Genomic DNA, 18882 nt, shown 5'->3' with positions numbered 1-18882 from the left:
TGCAGCCGAGTAACCAGCATGCACCGCTCGTTCGAGCACGCGCAGTACGACAGGCTCGCGAAAAAGTTCACCTGACAATTTTTCATGCTGGGAATCTGCACCGAGAGAGACAAAGTGAAATTTTGCCCATGAAAAGGTTCAGGTCCATTTCATGAACAGCTTGGCTTCCCATAACTACTTGGCGATTGCTGTACATTCACAGCCATGGCACTGATTGAACCCTAAAGAGGAGTCACAGATAGACAGACCAGTGTAGGAAAGTCAGTTGCATCACCTGAAGTTCCAGAATGCTGATCGGCAAATTCAGCTCCTTTGACAACTACACTACTCAGGCTGTAGGTTTGGTAACTTTTGGACAGTTTGGAATAAAGAAAAAAAAAAGAAAAAAAGAAAAAAAAAGAAAAAAAGAAAAAAAAGAAAAAAGAAAAAAAAAAAAAAGGACTGGTTAGTCGGATTAAATACCAAACAATGGCACTACCAGCATTCATTTTGCATATTCTTCCTGTGCCTGCGTGGGTCTCCTTGCACATTCCAAAGACATGCATGTAGGGAAATTGGCTCCCGTCTAACTTGGCCCTAGTTATTTGTATGAATGTGAATTAAGAACATTAGATTGTAAGCTGCTTGAGGGCAGGGACTGAAGTAAAAAAATATATATGTAAAGCACTTAGAAAATGGTCTGTTGCGTAGTTACATTCAGTGCTATATAAATGCCTACAATTAAAAAAAAAAAAAAAAAAAAAGCGCCTTGAGAACACTCTTCTACCAGCACCACATCGCCAAGAAAGAAAAAAAAAAAGAAAAAAAGGACTTCTAGATGCTCTTGAGTGCATACACTATAGAAGAAGAAAGCAGTCATCTGTAACCTTCTAGATACACCTCCAGATGTCCCTTCACTTGCACCAGTGCAGGTTCTCCTCCACCAAGAGGGTGGATTTGTACTCAGAACCGGTAGACGGGCAGTTCTTACAGAACCGAGGCATCGTGAGCTTTTGCTTGGAGCCCAGGGCTGGTTGCTTATGCTCTAAAGGGGTCACCAGTCTCTGACCTGTAACCTTCACAGGGCATTTAGGGAACTTGCCTCCACTCCAGAAGAATCACTGACTTGAACCTGTCGCACGCCCTGCCAGCAAGGCCACAGGGTTTAGCGCCAAACAGACATTACAGGCCACCCCCACTCTTGCATGTGGGATCTCTGTACAGTTCCTGTTGGCAGTAGTGGGAGGTTCAGATGTGGGAACAAATGCCCCAAAAATAAAAAGTAAATAAAAAAAAAGTCTTCAGATAGACACAGGGAAGCATCACCTTCAGACACAAGCACAAAACTGATTCTTCGCTGAAGGGGGCGCTACCCTTCTTAAAGAGGAAGTAAAGCCGATTTTTTTTCCCCTACAAAAAAAAAAAAAAACACATGCAAGAGAAAAGCATAATGAGCTAGTATGCATAGCATACTTGCTTATTATGAATGACTTACTTGAGATCGAAGCCCCCCCGAAGCGCTTCCCGTTCCCTTCTCCGCCGCCATGTCCCCTCCGCGATTCTCCTGGGTATCGCCGCTCCAGCGCTGTGATTGGCCGGAGCGGCAATGTAGTCACTCCCACGAATGCGCGAGGGACTGGCATAATTCCGGCATGACGCTCAGTGCGCCGCTGTCTACAGCGCACATGCACCGTAGACATCGGTGCAGTGTTCTCTGCAAATATCTCCTTAAACTTGTAGGATAAATCAAGACTGGTTGGAACATTTCACCTAGAGAACAGGAAATATTATGTATGCATGCCAACAAATGCCCATTCTGTTGGTTGAGTTCTCACATCCCGTTTTCTTACTCAAGGTACTGACATGGAAAAGCCAATAAAACACAGAAGTGAAATGTAAAATGACAAACCGCTACTTTAACTATATTTACAGCTACAAATGTCAGATAATGAAGTCTATATTACCTGGACTTCTGAGGATAGCAGAGAGTGCTGAAGTGCTGCTATGACCAAAGAGTCTTTCATGCATTAGTTGCCTCTGCCGAGCCTCCTGCTCCCTGCGCAAAGCCTGTGCTTCTGCTGCAATGTCAGGGGGCATGACTGCTAGAACACTGTCCTCCATGTCCTCTAGCACACTGCGGCGTAGATCTGATGGCAAGGTTTGAATGAAGGTAACCGGGTCCATTGGGGTGTCCGACGTGGTGCTTTGGGCAAGTTCTCGCCGTTGCTGTTCTGCCCTTTGCTGTGCCAAAACCTGTGCCAGAAAAATAAAGTCATTAGCAAAATAAAAAGATATATATTTTTATACTCCATGTAAACCACTTTACTTGGAGTTCATTGAAAAATACTAGAAGTCTTTCACCTTTAGGTTATACTGCTGCCTACAGGAGGACTGTCTACTACAGAACCCATGTACTGTATCTGGAGAAAAACCCTGTCCAGTAGCGGAATTAAACCTAAAAATCTACAAAATGCTGACAGATAAATTTAATGTCTCTTTGGTCAAACCTTTCTCCGTACCTACTTTTGTGTACAAGAGCCACAAGTGGACAGCTCAAAGTACATTCCCAGCACAGCTTTTCCGTGACAATGCAACTCCCAGGTCAAATGCATGGGAGTGTTATTATTGCATACCAGCCAATAGGCAAAGAGTCAGCATCTGGAAGGAAGGTGGGAGACTATGAAAGTGCTTGTGACTGACTGGAGCACTGACAGTGCAGCAATGGTTTGGTTACAGTGTTACACGACCACGCAATTGTCGGTTAAAATAACGCAGGTCCATATGGCAAAAAATGGCCTGGTCAGGAAGGGGGTTAAATCTTCCATAGCTGAAGTGGTTAATTCCACTTTAATGCTGAAACTGGAGGCTAGGCCATCATCTGGTTTCCCTTCACTTCTGACAAGGGTTCTAAAAACAACCTCTAGGTGTAGGGATCACTCCAAGTCCAGAAATTGCTGGCTGCTTTCAAATTGTCACGCCTGGAAAATACACTGCGGTCCAGGCTAAAAAACGTGCAGGACAGCATCCGCTCAACTTCTCCCACTACCTCCCTGATGTTATCCAAATAAACCCAGATATATAACCTTTTGGTAAAATAAAAGAAGTTAAGCTAAGTAAATGGATATGGATACCGAACATGTCACAGTTTAAAACAGTCCACACTTAAAAAATCTCCATAGGCTACGCTTTAAACACTTTTACAGGTTACCAGTTTAGAGTTACACAGGAGGTCTAGCACTGCAATTATTGCTCTCGTTATAACGTTTGTGGCAATACTTCACGTGTGGTGCAAACACCAATCTCACATGCGGGTATGACCTACGTATGTGTTCCTTAATAGAGCCTGAAGCGACGTTATGACATCACTTCCAGCCAACCAGAATCATAGAAATAAACCAGCTCTAATGCTGCTGGATCAAATCCGGGGCTCTGGGTGGAGAGGCGCCAGTGAACCGTGAGGGAATCAGACATGTTGCGACCAAGATTTGCAGAGTACATGCGCATGTACTCCACCCAGATGTCACTGCTCAGTCCCACAGCGTCTAGTGACCAACATAATTGCAGGCAAGCAAAAGCAGGAGTAGCGTATGCAGAATTGCTTCCTCAACACCATGTGGCAGGAAAAAAAAAAAAAAAAGCATGAAGCGTGTGCACACAGGGCACTTAACCCAGCAGATAACATTAGTGCTTAATCCCACAGAGTTGACCCCTACCGCAGAGAAATGGTCAGGGAACTTTAAAAAGGCACACAGTGACCTGTGTACTAGAGTTGCTTCCCAGGCCAAACTGGCTACTCACAAATGGAGTCTTCAAACAGAGCAAGTGCTGAGGCAACACATGCAGCTCTGGACTCGAAGAATGCTCCACAGTCAACTTATTACCGGGACAGAATCTGGAAACCAGTATCTGAAGGCCACCTCAAGCCTATCCCAGAAACATACAGTTCAGCGTGGTATGGATGCAACACTTCAAAAGCCAGGCTGAAAACAGACATGCCCGTCAGCTGTAAATAGAGACCAGCTCTAACAGCAGAGGTAAAAAGTCTTGATTGAAAAGAAAACTTTGAAAGAGTAAGCAAAAATTATGCTAGCAAGGTTAGTCTTTTATACAGCACAGCTGAAGACAAGACATCTGTCCTCCAAAGACACCAACACAAATATTAACATATGCTGGTAGTAATGTCCTCGTCCCTCTTCCAGGGTTGGCCTATTTTTTTATAATGGTCAGTGTCCAATCCATCTGTAGGTGGCAGTAAAACCCACAGGTGAAAATCTTTGTGTCCCTCAATGGATAGGAAAGAGGGGTACCACAGATTTAATCAATGTGTCTTAACATACCTCTTCCTGTATGGCTGGGGGTAATGCAGCCAGGAATTCAGGGCTGACCTCAGTGAGGCCGGCACTTCCCACAACAGGTGGAGGAATGACTGGTACAGCAGTAGGAGGTGGCCGAGCAGGAGGCCTGATGCCCAGTTGATTCTGAAGTACCTCTCTGCGAATGTCTTCTGGAAGAGCTGCAAGGAAGGATGGATCCACTCCCTCAGGTAGATTTATACCTATAAATGCAAGGATATTATGGAACAATTTTAATGCATTTCCCCTAAAGGCATTTCTTTTTAAGCTGGGTTACAGAACTGAACAAAAGCTTGGTGCAAGAACAAAAACCAACCAGCCAAAGGATCCTCTTCTTCACTACTCGTAGATGGCAGCGGTTCTTCCAGGATACCACCCGAATCACCTGCTAACAAGGCCACAGCAGGATCTCTGGTAGGAGGCAACTCATTAGATGGGGCCGTTGTGGAGCTGAAAGGTAAAGAACAACTTAATTGAGCCAAACATCAACAGCAATCTCACAAGAACAAACTAAAGCACCCATAGGAAGCCCTACTTAAGCCCATCTTATGGTTAATGAAACGGGCAACACACATTTTTATAGCCACCAAACAAACCATTGCAGGGGGGAAACATTGCGGAGGCGTGGAAAAAACCTCTTGAGATGAAGCGACCAATGGTACGTGGTGAACGGTTAGCTCACGTGATACTCGTGGACATAGACAATTTTCGTAAGATTTGGCAACTCCGGGTTGGACCAGTTTCCAGTAGGGTTGTCCTGATACCACTTTAAGACCAAGTACAAGTACCAATACTTTCTCCACCCCAAGTACTCGCCGATACTGTTTACCAATACTTCTTTGGCACCGATTAAGCATTACAGATGGGTGGCACACTCACTGAGGGCGGGTACAGATGGGTGGCACACTCACTGAGGGCGGGCACAGATGGGTGGCACACTCACTGAGGGCGGGCACAGATGGGTGGCACCAACAGATGGCACTGATGAGCACCGATTGATGGCTGGCACGTTTGGGTGACACTTATCTTGGTACACCCTGCCTCAATAAAGCAGCGGACATCTTGTTACACCCAGCCTGAACTACATGGGCTGGTTGCAAAAAGAGGTCCGCTGCTGGCATACTGTTGTCGAGTGCAGGGTGTACCAAGATGGGTGTCTAGATTTTCAAGCACAGACGGTGTAACGGCAACACGGAGCGTCACTTCCATTACCGAATGCGACGGCTCTGGTCGTCGATTGATGATTCGGCTGCACCCTGCAAGCTTACCCGCCTGAGGACTCGCTCTCCGCTCGCTGACTCCCTGTTGAACATCGCTCGCCTCTCTCCCATCGCAGGTATCAGCAAAGGCATCTGGAGCATTTGTGCGAGTACAAGTACTCGTGCAAGCGCTGGGTATCGGGACAACCATAGTTTCCAGAGAAGAGCCCGCCTTCCCACTTTTTGAACCTATAGAACTCCTGTCATGTCTACCTGTGGTGGCCTTGAATTCGCTGGGGCGGGGCATGCTTTATTCTTCACAACTCCTCTTTCTTTGTTTCTTTTTCCCTCTTTTTTCATTTTCTGCCATGTTTACAGTTTTCTGGTTTTACTTCTGGGGTATTTTTTGATGGTATCGTTTTCCGGCTGAGGCATTGACCTCTTGTACATTTGGAGGCCTAAGGGATGTATGTTTTTTTGCACCCTTTTTTGGGGTCCCTGAGAGGGCTCTCAAACTGTTTTTATATATGAACATGGGTCAATATCAGGTGCTGCTTAGAGTATTATACATGTTCATCACAGAAAAATTGTTTGTGTAGCTCATTCTCTAGGCTTTAATCATCGAGAACTGCACTGATCTTTATTACCCCAATGGACCGCAATGGTATCGAAGTACCCTCACCAGGTTAGCTTTTATTTTATGATACTGACTATACCATACAAGAGGCCTATTTGTGGTTTATATGCCTTCATTCTCAAACAACTCTCAGCCGCTGAGCTTGGCGTCCGTTCACCGTTTTGTGGGTATGTTTTTTTATTCAATAAAAATATTGTGAAAGAAAAAATTTAGAGCATATGTCAAAGGGAAAAAAAAAACCTGCCAATACAGAAAAATACCTGTTGATCTGCATAAAAAGGAACTCTGCTCTTAAGCCTGATAACACATTTTTGTGGGGAGAGTATTCAGCCCTGCCCACTGTCTTCTGCTAAACCTTCTCTCAGATCTCAAAAAAAAAAAAGGCCACTTTATTCTGTACAAAAAGACAACCAGGAGGGCTAAGCAGACCAAGATACCACAACAGTCTGTAGAGGGCATAAGACAACTTTGAATTTCTGACAAGATCACTACTATTTTATTCTTACTTAACAGATATAACAAAATACTTTCAATGGTATATTTAACAGACCAAAAATAAGTAATAGCAGCAACATCATTCGGGTTTACATACTCCCTTAGTACAGATGTGCTCCAATTAATCCCCCATACTATACTTCTGCCACTACTCACAAATGATGCTCCCAAAATGTCCCAGATTGGCCCTCTTCTCACGGTGCATGTGCGCAGTGACCCCATCCATTCCCTATATACAAGTCAGATGCGCTCCCCTGGCAGGACCGCAAAGTGAATAGCGACAAAACAGAAGGAAACTTAAAGTGGCAATAAATTTACCTCCACTCCAGCGTTGTCCAAGTGCTCCCCTCATTGGCACAAACATCTCTGCCCAGGCTTCAAGTCTATGCCTTGGACCATTGTGATTGGTTGGCCCGGGATGACATAACATGTCTCGTGCATGCACGAGAGTCAATTCTGAGATTTAACACTGATGCTTTTTATTTTATTTTTTTATTTAAGAATCCTGCAAATAACACACTTGGCCTGTGGTGTCAGGACGCTCTCCTCCAATGTAGCTTTGATTTACACTCCAAATAAGCCTGCCCTTGTTTATCCTTACAATAGGCCCGATGAAAGATATGCAGATACTGCATTTCAGGCAAGATCAACAGATAATTTTTTGGACTTGCATAATACAACCAACACATCAAAGGACAGGTGAACCATATAAAACCTTTGTTTTTTGCTTGCTTCGTTTTTCTTTTAAAAAATAACCTAAACCCTAACATGCTGCCACAGTGATTCCCAACCTTGTTTAGCAATTTACATACAATCATCCGAACTTCCAGGTGAGGTCACCTATCCCAACATCACTGTCCATTTTACCATTTTAATTTCTGCAAGTACACTTTCATTTCTTACCTCTCATCACCGAGCTGGGATACAGCTGCCTGACTCTCACTTGAAGTCGGAAGTTCTACAGGCTGCTGACCAACTGCAATACTACTGGTGACCACAAGAGGCTGATCTGGATTTACAACTCCAGAGGTCTCTCCAACTCCCTCCTCCAGAGGACCTGATGCAAGGCTGCTGGTATCCATAGGTGAGCCTTCGAGCTGACTGCTAACAGCCGTGAGCGCATCTGAATCTTCAGCCCGCTCTGGGGACAAAGAGGCTAGTAAAAGGGAAGGGAAAAAAAAATATATTAATAAGCTTGGCATTTGTATACACAGACTATTGATAAAAAAAGGAGGTACACTAACTTATTGTTGGTGCAGGTGACAGTTCCATTTGTGTTGCCTCCCCCTCTACGCTTGGTCTTCCTGGCCCAGAATCCTCAGCTTCAGTTGGCATTAGCAGCTGCCCAGTATCCTCTGGTCCAGTTTCCGGGTGCAAACTCTGAGAGAGATCTGACAAAGCAGCTTCAGGAGGATGAGCACGCAGAGAAGAGTCCAATGGGACTAGTTCTGGGCTTGTTGGGGTCCCCTCTGCAGAAGAAGGGGCAGTTGGGAAGTTCTCAGGACGGCTGCTACCATCTTGATCTTGGATGAAATAAAGTACCACTTAGACAAACAGTGTTGGGTCTATACGACAGAGGTCTACGTGCATATTTAGTGAATAGTTTCATGAACCATGCAAAACTACAACTTAAGCATACAATCATCTTGATTATCTATATCTTTCTCACAATAGTTTTTCACTGAAAAGTAAACTATAAGTTAACGAGTGCAAAATGTCTCTTTGCAATGAAGAAAAAAAAAAATAAAAAAAATAAAATTAAAAAAAAAAAAAAAACACACATGAGAAAAGAGAAGCATCTCAATGCTGAATAAATAAGGTTTACACCAAGAACAGTGTTGTGACCACATGGACTATAAATCACATCAGTAGTGACTTGCAAATCACAGCATGGAGGATTTTTATAATTTTTTTCTTGAAATTGCATTATCGCGTTCACCAAAGTCTTAGCCCTGGTTCACACTGGGTACGATTTGGAACGATTTGAGATGCGATTTGACATGTCAAATCGCATCTCAAATCGGCGGCAATTGTCGGCAATGGCACTGTCCTAATCAGTGCGACGCCGCATCTGCGATTTCAAAAAGTAGTTCCTGTACTACTTTTTGCGATTTCGGGCCGCGATTTACATTAAATTGTGGTCGAAATCGCGGCAAAATCGCAGCCGCGAAATCGCGCATTTTACCGCGATTATGAATTCGCAGCAGTGTGAACCTAGGCTTAACAATGAAAAAGTTGCAGATTTCCATGGTGGCAACATGTAGGTTTGATATGTGATATACAAAGTTAAAAACAAAATTAAAGGGGTTGTAAAGGTTCGTCTTTTATTTTCTAAATTGGTTCCTTTAAGCTAGTGCATTGTTGGTTCACTTACCTTTTCCTTCCATTTCCCTTCTAAAGGTTTTTTTTCTTTGTTTGAACTTCTCACTTCCTGTTTCTCCTCAGTAAGCTTTCCACCATCATCCGAGGGGTGGAAAGTCATTTAGAACAGCTTACTGAGGAGGAACAGGAAGTGAGAAATTCAGACAAAGAAAAAAAACATTTAGAAGGGAAATGGAAGGAAAAGGTAAGTGAACCAACAATGCACTAGCTTAAAAGGAACCCATTTAGAAAATAAAAAATGAACCTTTACAACCCCTTTAACTCATGTCAAGGGTTTTCAACATCCTTTTACGAATATTACCCAAGGCTATTTGTGCAAGCTGAGCAGGAAAATTTAATGCCCTGGTAGTTTGTTGAGAACTACAAGCCGACAGTTGCAAAGGCTGATGGTACTTGCAAGTTCATTGATTCACAGAGATATATGTGAATCAATGATGCCGCTGTATGGGCAGGAGGATTAGGGTCTGATTCTGAACATGCGACACCCTAAATATGGGTGCAACATGTTTAGAAAGGTGAACTTATTTAACTCTAAACTTCACGTTTCTACCCATTGGTGGTCTTTAGTGACCAAGAAAGCAATCCAGGGATCCTTTGGAAGAGTGATGTGGGGAAAAAGGTTGCAATAAGACTAAAATACATAAAAACAAACAGGAATTTGTTACGCACAGGACCAAACGTGCAAGCCATCACCTTCGTGCCGGGAACCTCAAATGTCTGTTGCCAAAACAGAACAGGTTTTGCCATGTGTGCAAACACACCTATTACAACCTAAAGAGAACCTTGTAAGCTGGTCCCAATATGGTATTTTACCCTAGTCCTCTGGTGCCACCAGGTTGTCATAGAAGAGCAGAGAAGGATGAACAGGTATTGAAGGCAGAATATAGGAGACCTCAGTCTGGGGATCCGAAGTGAATAAATGCCTAAAGATTAATATTATGTAAGGGACCCAGGGTTCCAGGTGAGTGATGAGATTCAGGGGTAGATTCAAATAGCCCGGCGTACATTTCTGCGGGCGTAGCGTTTCTCAGATACGCTACGCCGCAACTTAGTGAGACAGGTTCTGTATTCAGAAAGAACCTGCGCCCTAAGTTAAGGCAGCGTAGCGTATGTGGTCCAGCGTAAGCCCGCGCAATTCAAATTATCCATGTAGTGGGCGTGTTGTATGGTAATGAAGGCTGACCCCAAGTAATTGACGTTTTTGACCAACGGCGCATGTGCCGTCCGTGAAGGTAACCCAGTGCGCATGCTCCAAATTAACCCGCAAAAAGCCAATGCTTTCGACGTGAACGTAAATTACGCACAGCCCTATTCGCAAACGACGTAATCAACGAAAAATTCGACGCTGGCCCGACGTCCATACTTAACATAGGATACGCCTCATATAGCAGGGGTAACATTACGGCGGAAAAAGCCTAACGTAAAAAAAATGCGCCGGGCTGACGTACGTTTCTAAATCGGCGTATCTACCCAATTTGCATATTCCTCGCGTAAATCGACGGAAGCGCCACCTAGCGGCCAGCGTAAATATGCAACTAAGATACAACGGCGCAAGAGACTTCCGCCAGTCGGATCTTAGCAAAATTCCGGCGTATCTTGTTTTCTGAATACAGAAAAAAAAGATACGCCGGAGCATCCTAGAAGCTACGCGGCGTATCAATAGATACGCCAGCGTAACTTCATTCTGAATCTACCCCTCAGTGTCTAATAGATATGTGTGTATATATTATATGGCTTTACGGTGCTCCTACAAGGCTAAGTGATAGACTTTTGAATAGGACAATATGCCTAGAAAGTCATTTAGGGACCAAACAATATGGTGTTGTCTAGGACAGTTCTAAGGGAAAGGAAGTCTTCTAGAAGTTCTAGAGGCCGCATCCATCGTCTCCATCTTGCTTCCAGGTCAGCAGACTGGTGCTGTGTGACTGGCCGGAGCCGTGTGACGTCACTCCTGCACATTAGCCGGTCACCGCACAGGGCCCTGAATGGCACAATGGTTCCTTCAAAGCGCATGCACTGATGGAGGTCATCAGCGCAGTATACAGTAAATATCTCCTAAACGGTGCCAGTTTAGGCAATATTTACAGTGCCTATAGGTAAAGCTTTATTATAGGCTTACCTATAGGTACAAACATTTAAAGGGAAGTTTACTTTCTCTTTACTGACACAGATTTTCCATCAAGCACTGATAAAAAGATTGGCTAATTACATAAGCAAACAAAAGAGGACATTTTTAGAAACATAAGCTTAATATTTAGACAAAATGTGCAATTTATAAAATAGCATTCAAATTAATCACATTGATATTGCAAACGCTTAATTTTTTTATTTTTATTTTAAATTGTCATATACATGTACTCCAATGAAAAATACTCCACCTCTGGGAAGGCAGTAAGCTGTATAGTTATCACCGAATGGGAGCAAAATATCCCTGCCCCCTAAAACAATACAACTTACTACCTCACCCTGAAGGGAGCACATGAATTCATCCAAATCTTCCAGGCTTGGTTCATGATATCACATTTCACATGATAGCCACTTAAAAAGAAAAATCATTTGTAATCCAGAGGACTGTTGCCAAGAGATGCTGCAGGAAAGACAGTAAACTGTATAGTTATCTCCCAGATCGGGTGTGACCCCAAAACTATACAATCTACTACCTCAACCTGAAACATCCAGGAGCCTTCATATGTACTCTGTAAAAAAAAAAAAAAAAACACACAAATAGCTAGAAAACAACACCTTTTATACAAAATACCTGCAAGACTCAGCTCAAACGAGGCATTCCTTTTAGTGCTGGCAGCCTGAATAAAAAAATAAAAAAAGTAGTAATAGATTACAAACAACTTTCAAAAGGAAGAGGAAGAAGAAGAAAGAAGAAAGAAGAAAAAAAAAAAAAAGGATTTTAAACCTCTCCTTGAGTTTTGAAGTGACAGACACTTAAACCAACTGAAATGGCTTGCCTCAGGTGATGTACAATGATGAATTAAATCCTCCTACATAGGCTACACCCAGTCTCTATCTGCAGTCCTCTCTCCCAATTAAAATACAGTATATAGATTATGGCCATAAGATACAATACATACTCCACAATACAGCATTCAGACATCATTACATTGTATAATGCTATACGATGTTAGAGACTGACACGTTTCGAGCTGTGTACAGTCTTCAGGGGATAATTGGCTCCAAAGAGAGATACATTAAATATCTTCAGATGCTGCATTGTGCAGTATGTATTGTATCTTATGACCAGAATCCATATACGTATTTTAATTATATGATATTGGACTTTCTCTGAATAAAGAATTTTATACCATCACTAATCTTACTTCTTTGACCTTGATACATTGCTGCTAAAAAGCCCCATCTGGGAAATTCTTCCATATGGTTTAATCTATACCCACCCTACTATTAAACTACTGAAGCGATAAGCCTGCAAAGGGATCTTTAGTATCCAAGTTTAATTGATAATCTTTAAATGTGCAGGCTGCACTATAACCCCCCCCCCCCCCCCCTTATTTATTCTGGTGATCCAGCAAAACCCAAACATCTCCTGTATCTGACCAACAAGCTGAAGCCGACTTCTAGCTAACACTTTATAAGCAGTTAAAGCAACAGCTTTTTCTCCTTTTGGGAAAAAGATTTTACATAAATAAAAGCTGAATTACTTACCTTAGATCCAAGCCCCCGCAGCGGTCCCCCCGCAGGGAGGGGTAAAGTGTAACAGCACACAGACAAAAGCAATGTCACATAGGTGCCATTGCTTCAGTTTGCCCCAGTGCGCATGTGCCAATATTGGCACATGCAGGGGATATCTCGTAAACTGTGCAGGTTTAGGAGATATCCTGGGTAGCTACAGGTAAGCCTTAATATAGGCTTACCTGCAGCATAAAGTGGTTGTAAAGGGATTTCTTTACAGGATGTAAAGAAAAATGCTTATTTACTTTAGCATGCTTGTTCTCAGTAACAGGTCTGCATGACAGCCAGGGAACTATTAGATGTAAAGCTCCCAACTTTTCTCATGACAAGTTTCCTTTAAGGTATATATATTTATTTTGTTTAAATGTACCAGCACAGAGACCTGCGCATTCGGTTCCTTTGATTCTTTCTCCTCTTTGGCCTTATCAGCCATTTTGGCCTCCTCTTCTGCTAATTGTTTCCTCCTTTTCTCCCTTCGCTCTTCAAGCTCTTCATCACGTAGAGCTTCCAGGTGATTAATTATAGGAACTTTAACCACTGGGGAGAAAAACAAAGACATTATGGCATCTATTCACCAATTTCTTTTAGTGCATTTCGACTCAAAGAATTTAACAAACTTAAAGTGGATGTAAACCCAAAATTTTTTTTTTTTTTTTATGTCACAGTGTACAGTATAATATTTTCTACCATCTGTGTCCAGTCTTGCCACACCGAGTTAATCCAGCTCTGACCAATCCTCTTATTGTTCAGTGAAATAAAACAGACTTGCAGAGAAAAACCTTAGTCTGTTCCGCCCCTTTGCCATGAGTGACAGGTTATTTACACTCATTCACTAGCCTGGAGACAGGCATTATTTTTCAATTCCCACCCCCACTCCTTTTCTGAAGTCATGTGGTTACTTCTCTGGATTTTGACTGGATGTTAGTGATCATAGCAGAAGTCAGTTACTGACATCACGACTCCACCCACCAAGCTCCAGACAACAGATCCACCCACAGAATCTGCAGTTTTTCAGTTCTTATAACAGACAGAGGGAAGATATTTGACAGGTAAGGATACATGCAGGAGGCATCTATATCCTTATAGATCAGCACTATGGCAGTAGTTTAGAAAAGATGAGAGAGGGTTTACATCGACTTTAAAGCTGAACTCCAAGATAAAGGGCATGTGTAATCTTGCTTGAATGTTGGTATGCCTTATGTATTCCAGATAAGTGCCGTAATCAGATGTACAGCAATGCCTCTGTGTGGGAGCTACGTGAAATAAAAGACCATTCTCTAGCGATCCCCCTTTCCTTGTGCATGGCGAGTATTCTTGTATCTGATCCCCCTTATGCAATTTTCTGCAGGTAGCATGTAGCTGGTGGGCCCACAGGTCTTATATCCATCTACACAAGCTATGTGTAGCAGTGATGTCACCACTGCATTTTTTTTATTAGAATATCTGGGTCTGCAAAGGTATCTGGTGAACAGTGGTTTTATAAGCTTTGTGGCCATTTAGGGATATATTTAGTTTTGTGCTCAGAGTTAAGTTTTAAAGCAAATAAAAAGAAAAAATAGAAGGGGGGGGGGGGAATAAAAATACACACAGACATTGGTATCTTTAGAGCAAATGCACCCGGGCCTCCAATTTTGGTTCAAGCTAGATTAAAGTGGAACTTTAGTCAGAAAATTAAGTCCTGCTAGATCACTTCAGACTGTCCCCCTTTGCAGGTATAGTTATGTCAAACATTCAAAGTAAGTGCCTATAATGTTTAAAATGCAGTAATAAACGGTCTCACCCTGCTCGGCACATGCTCAGTTGATCTCTATTTTTAGGCACTGCAGAATTTGTAGAGGCCAAAGCTGCAGCACAGCCAAGGAAGCCGATATCTTAGCCTCTGTTTGAGTTGTGGTTGCCATGGTGCTGCACATGTGATCAGTTATGACACCAAATATTTGATGGTTTGACAGTTTGGTGGAAGACACAAGCAAATGTGATAGTTTGCAATGTTTTTCGAAATCGTTAAATTGATATATTTAGTTCCGCTTTATGATCTACTGCTGTTGAGGGGCTCTTGGCTTTAGCAAAATGGTGGCCTCAAATCAAAAATTAAACCTGAACAATGCTGGAGGCATTTTACAGAACATACTAATTTTGGTAGCACAATTATGTGAAAGGTATGTTCCTTGCGAAAGAATATTTATCAAGCCGTTATGGGTAAAGTTCTGTAGTTGGGGGGGGGGGGGGGGGTTTCAACCTGGGAATGACTTGCTGTCTCTCTACATCCCACCCCCCCTGAGTGTTCAGTCACATTAAGTAGGTGGCACTTCCTTTCTCTCTCTGTCCCCCCTGAGTGTTCATCACATGAAGTTGGTAGCATAACCCTATAGTTATGGATATGAAAATGCTCTGTCCCACATGATGTACAAGAAAACCTATTTACCAAGTCACACAAACCAGGAAAAAAAAAAAAAAAATCCTAAAATTATATAAAGACTCAAAGATGAAATGTTTGCTTACCTGACACACAATCATGCATGCTCTCAGCATCTAACACTTTGCATTCTTCTGTCCACCGTGTGAGTGCAGTTGGAATACTGGATAAAGTGCCTGTAGGAAAAAAAATAAAATAACTTACCTTTCAGCGATTTTCAGATTAATCTGACACTTCTTTTTTTTTTTACTATACTGAAGTCACTAACCTGCCTGGCTGGTTGCTGTACTCTGGTCATGGAAGAAGTCATCCAGCAATTCATCATCAGAGCGAGCTATAATGTGAACGTCGTCATTGCCAACAAGCAGGCGTGCCCGGCCACGACTCTGAAGGGGAAGACTGCTACTGAGCTGCAAGATGTCTGCAGCAGCTGAAGGGCCCAGCAACCTGGATTTCAGAAAGAAAAAAAATCAGCAAACCTGAAACATCAATCTAACCAATACAAAAAGAGAGAACCTTGCAAAATAATATCCTTATCAGAGTTATATAAAAAAAACACACACACCTTCTCTAGAATCATAATGGTCAGCAGCTAATAAACCTACCGTGAATGTTTCAGCTGTAGAAGGACATCATGAGGACACTAATCCCATGCAGACAGTGTCCCAGATTGGCACTGAAACCCGTGCTCCAATAGCGTTTCTTGCCAAGCCAGTATACAGCACATAATATATTCTCAAGACTTATTTCCCAAGTGATAAACACAGATATAACCTTCTTAGAAATTATAGTCAACACACTTAATTCAGATTTAAAACACACACACGTGTCAAGTTTCCACAGAATAATGCCTCTTACCTTTGCAATATTAAAGGAGGGTTTGGCTGCCGGTTTCCAGGATAGTGAACATGTATTGTGTGGCCAGCATTGGCGGTAATCTGACGAAGCGTACGTTGGCTTCTACCAATGCCTTGGGCCAAGCGGTTTGTGGAAGTCCCACTGCCGATGGTGAGAGATCCATGGTCTGCATGACGTACCATTAGAGGATGAGTGGCAGGAATGTTACCAGGTGAAGGAGGGATGTCAGCTAGGGGAGTAAAAGGAGAGCATGAGCCTGATAACATTATGAATCTGTTTTAGTAAACAGAGTTTAGAACAAAAAAATTAAACAACTTACTGGCACTGGAGAACATGTTATCAAACTCTATGATGAGGTCATCTTCCCTGTCAAATCTCTCAAAACGTACAAGAGGGGATGCATTCATGTCAGGGTAATCCTCATCCAGCTCCATCTCTGAACAGTCGTCATCATCATCTTCATCTCCTTCCTCGCCCTCTTCATCATCCTAAACAGCAAATAACATTCAGTTACCAACACAATGGGAAAAAAATAAAAATCCTAAATCTTCAACAGATCAAGAGTCAAATGTACCTGATCATCTTCTTCATCCTCTTCTTCCTCCTCCTCTTCCTGACTGTCATCTTCATCCTCATTACTGCCACTGCTGTCCTCTTCTTGGGTGTGCTCCTCTTCATCTTCTGGGTCTAGGATGTTCATTGAGTCTAACAGGGATAAATGGAAAGTGATTACGCTGATAAAATTGCAACCACTTGTAAGTTAAAGCACAGGTGGCAACACGCCATAATACCAACTGTTTCAAAATAAAATGGATTAGTGCATTTTTTTTTTTATCAAACTGCAAGATTAAATAAAAAATGCTTCTGACGTAATTTGACGAAATGCATCGAGCCAGGAAGCATTGTGCTTTGTAGAGCTCTAGGTGGAATGCACTCCATCACCTGAGCCGTTCATATGGTTTTATAGCATTGGCCATTAGAAATGTCTAAACAGGATTGGTTTGCCACCTATTCACTTTTTAATCTGTACCTGCCTAAAGGCTTTTAATAAAGAGTCATAATTTTTTTTTACGCTATGTGGAGCCTGCTTTTTGTTTACTCCGATTGCCACAAGATTTATCCTAGGATGTATGAAACGCAGTAAGAAGGGAACGATTGGAGTTGGTTCACGGTTCCTCAGGTTACGAAGATCGCTTAAAGGGGTTGTAAAGGAAACAATTTTTTTGCCTAAAATTAATGTCTGCAAGACAGACAGAATAGTGTAATGATTCTGTTAAAAAACGAGTAAATACCTATTAAATTCCTTCATCTATATCACCTCCGGCATTCTAGTTTCTGTTCTCTCATTCACTTCCTGGTTTGCATCGCTCGTTCATGCAAGAACTACATTTCCCAGTATGAATTGTGGCACGCCCAGTAATTCACACCTCCTTGAAGTCTAACACGTAGAGAGCATCCTGACACACAGATGTAGTTCCCAGGAGGGGGTGAGCACGTTACTGACCACCGCAGTAAAGCCTCCCTTCACGGTGGTCAGTAAAATCAGACAAGCAGGAAGTGAACAGAACAGGGAAGAAATAGAGCAACTTCTGAGCAAAAACGAACAATGAGGAAGTGAAAAGAGGAATGTCTGCAGGTAAAGGATGCTCATTATGAAAACATTTTTTTTCCTTTACAACCCCTTTAAGCTCATTTGACTTCTCTTGTCATATGGTATGGAGGGTCAACTACATTCGGCGAGTGGGGATCTCCACAGGGTGTTATGATTGGGAGCACTTTGAACATCAAGTCACCATCTGTGGGATTTACACAACCAAATAGTGTTCCTCGGAAAATAAAAATTCTTCACAACAATTGTCATAGAATAGAGTTTGTTTTTGTTGTGAATCACCAATAAGACAATAAAAAATGGCTTATTTTGCCTAACAGCTGCAGAGCATTGGTTGGGCAAAGTCTACATGCATTCTGTGCCCCACCAGTAATGGCAAGTGTCTAAACTAAAGAGGTAGACAGGGATTTGTGTCAGGCAGACAACTATAAGCAGGAGGAGACCCTATGTTTACTTTTATCTTGGAGCCGATTTCCTGTCACTAGTTAGAGCAAAGTGTAAACATTGCACTCCTCTTTTGTATGCTGGGCAAGCCGTTTTTTTTTTAATCGAAAACACCACACGCTAGTAACTACTCTTTAGTACAGTACACTCTTTAACCAATTTATTCCAGCAATTTATCATCTTCCTTTAAGCTAATAACAGTCAACTGATTATTCTAACACTGTATGTAGCTGCTAAGCGGTGATAAAAAATAAAACGCCTTAAGACAAAAGTTTAAGCAAAACTACAACTGCAGTACTGTTAAGATTTTGCTAACCTTCCCTGTTCGCCTGGAGTGTGGAAGCCTGGCTCAGGTTTGTAGGAGCTTCATCCATCAGCACATCCTCCTGCGACTCATCTTCAACACGACTTACTACAGAACAAGAAAGCAGAAAATAAACATTTGACAAAGATTCCCTTTATTAAGCCATCAGCAAAAAAAGAAGCAAAGTGAAATCGAATCAACTGGCATTTGAGACAGCATCAAACACTTGCTACGTTCTAATCCTCATTCTCTACATAGGAAAAAGAAAACCTTGAGCTTTAACATTAATAGTGCACATTAATTCTGCTCAGCGAACATTTACAGAGGGCAACAAACTGCTATCTTAGCGCAGCACCTGAAAATTTATAAATGATAGGAGTTTGACAGATAAAATTGGCACCCCTCATTTCTATGATGAAGCTATAGCACAAAATACCAAAAAAAAAAAAAAAAAAAAAAAGAACTGCGCGCATCCACAGGTGAAGAATTGAGGCAGTCCAGTAAT

At 42.3% G+C, this 18882-nt stretch overlaps 1 protein-coding gene across 11 annotated transcripts in view; it reads right to left on the bottom strand.

Annotated features, from left to right (window-relative positions):
- HUWE1 (HECT, UBA and WWE domain containing E3 ubiquitin protein ligase 1) overlaps positions 1-18882 on the bottom strand; it is a 207481-nt gene that overhangs the window by 42818 nt on the left and 145781 nt on the right. For 9 of the 11 annotated variants that reach the window (XM_040322927.1, XM_040322930.1, XM_040322933.1 and 6 more), the window contains 13 exons: positions 18390-18485; positions 16595-16725; positions 16340-16508; positions 16021-16249; positions 15431-15609; positions 15249-15338; positions 13117-13283; positions 11803-11848; positions 7907-8185; positions 7566-7818; positions 4648-4781; positions 4317-4534; positions 1944-2232 (listed from right to left, as the gene is read on the bottom strand). In XM_040322927.1, coding sequence (XP_040178861.1) covers positions 1944-2232; positions 4317-4534; positions 4648-4781; positions 7566-7818; positions 7907-8185; positions 11803-11848; positions 13117-13283; positions 15249-15338; positions 15431-15609; positions 16021-16249; positions 16340-16508; positions 16595-16725; positions 18390-18485 — 2280 coding nt within the window. The remainder of the gene's footprint in view (positions 1-1943; positions 2233-4316; positions 4535-4647; positions 4782-7565; positions 7819-7906; positions 8186-11802; positions 11849-13116; positions 13284-15248; positions 15339-15430; positions 15610-16020; positions 16250-16339; positions 16509-16594; positions 16726-18389; positions 18486-18882) is intronic. The other 2 variants (XM_040322929.1, XM_040322937.1) reach the window with 1 other exon arrangement.

Source organism: Rana temporaria, chromosome 9 (assembly GCF_905171775.1).
Source record: "Rana temporaria chromosome 9, aRanTem1.1, whole genome shotgun sequence".
NCBI lineage: Eukaryota > Metazoa > Chordata > Amphibia > Anura > Ranidae > Rana > Rana temporaria.
Note: the sequence above shows the minus strand (reverse complement) of the source record. Positions and strands in the feature narration are given on the sequence as shown.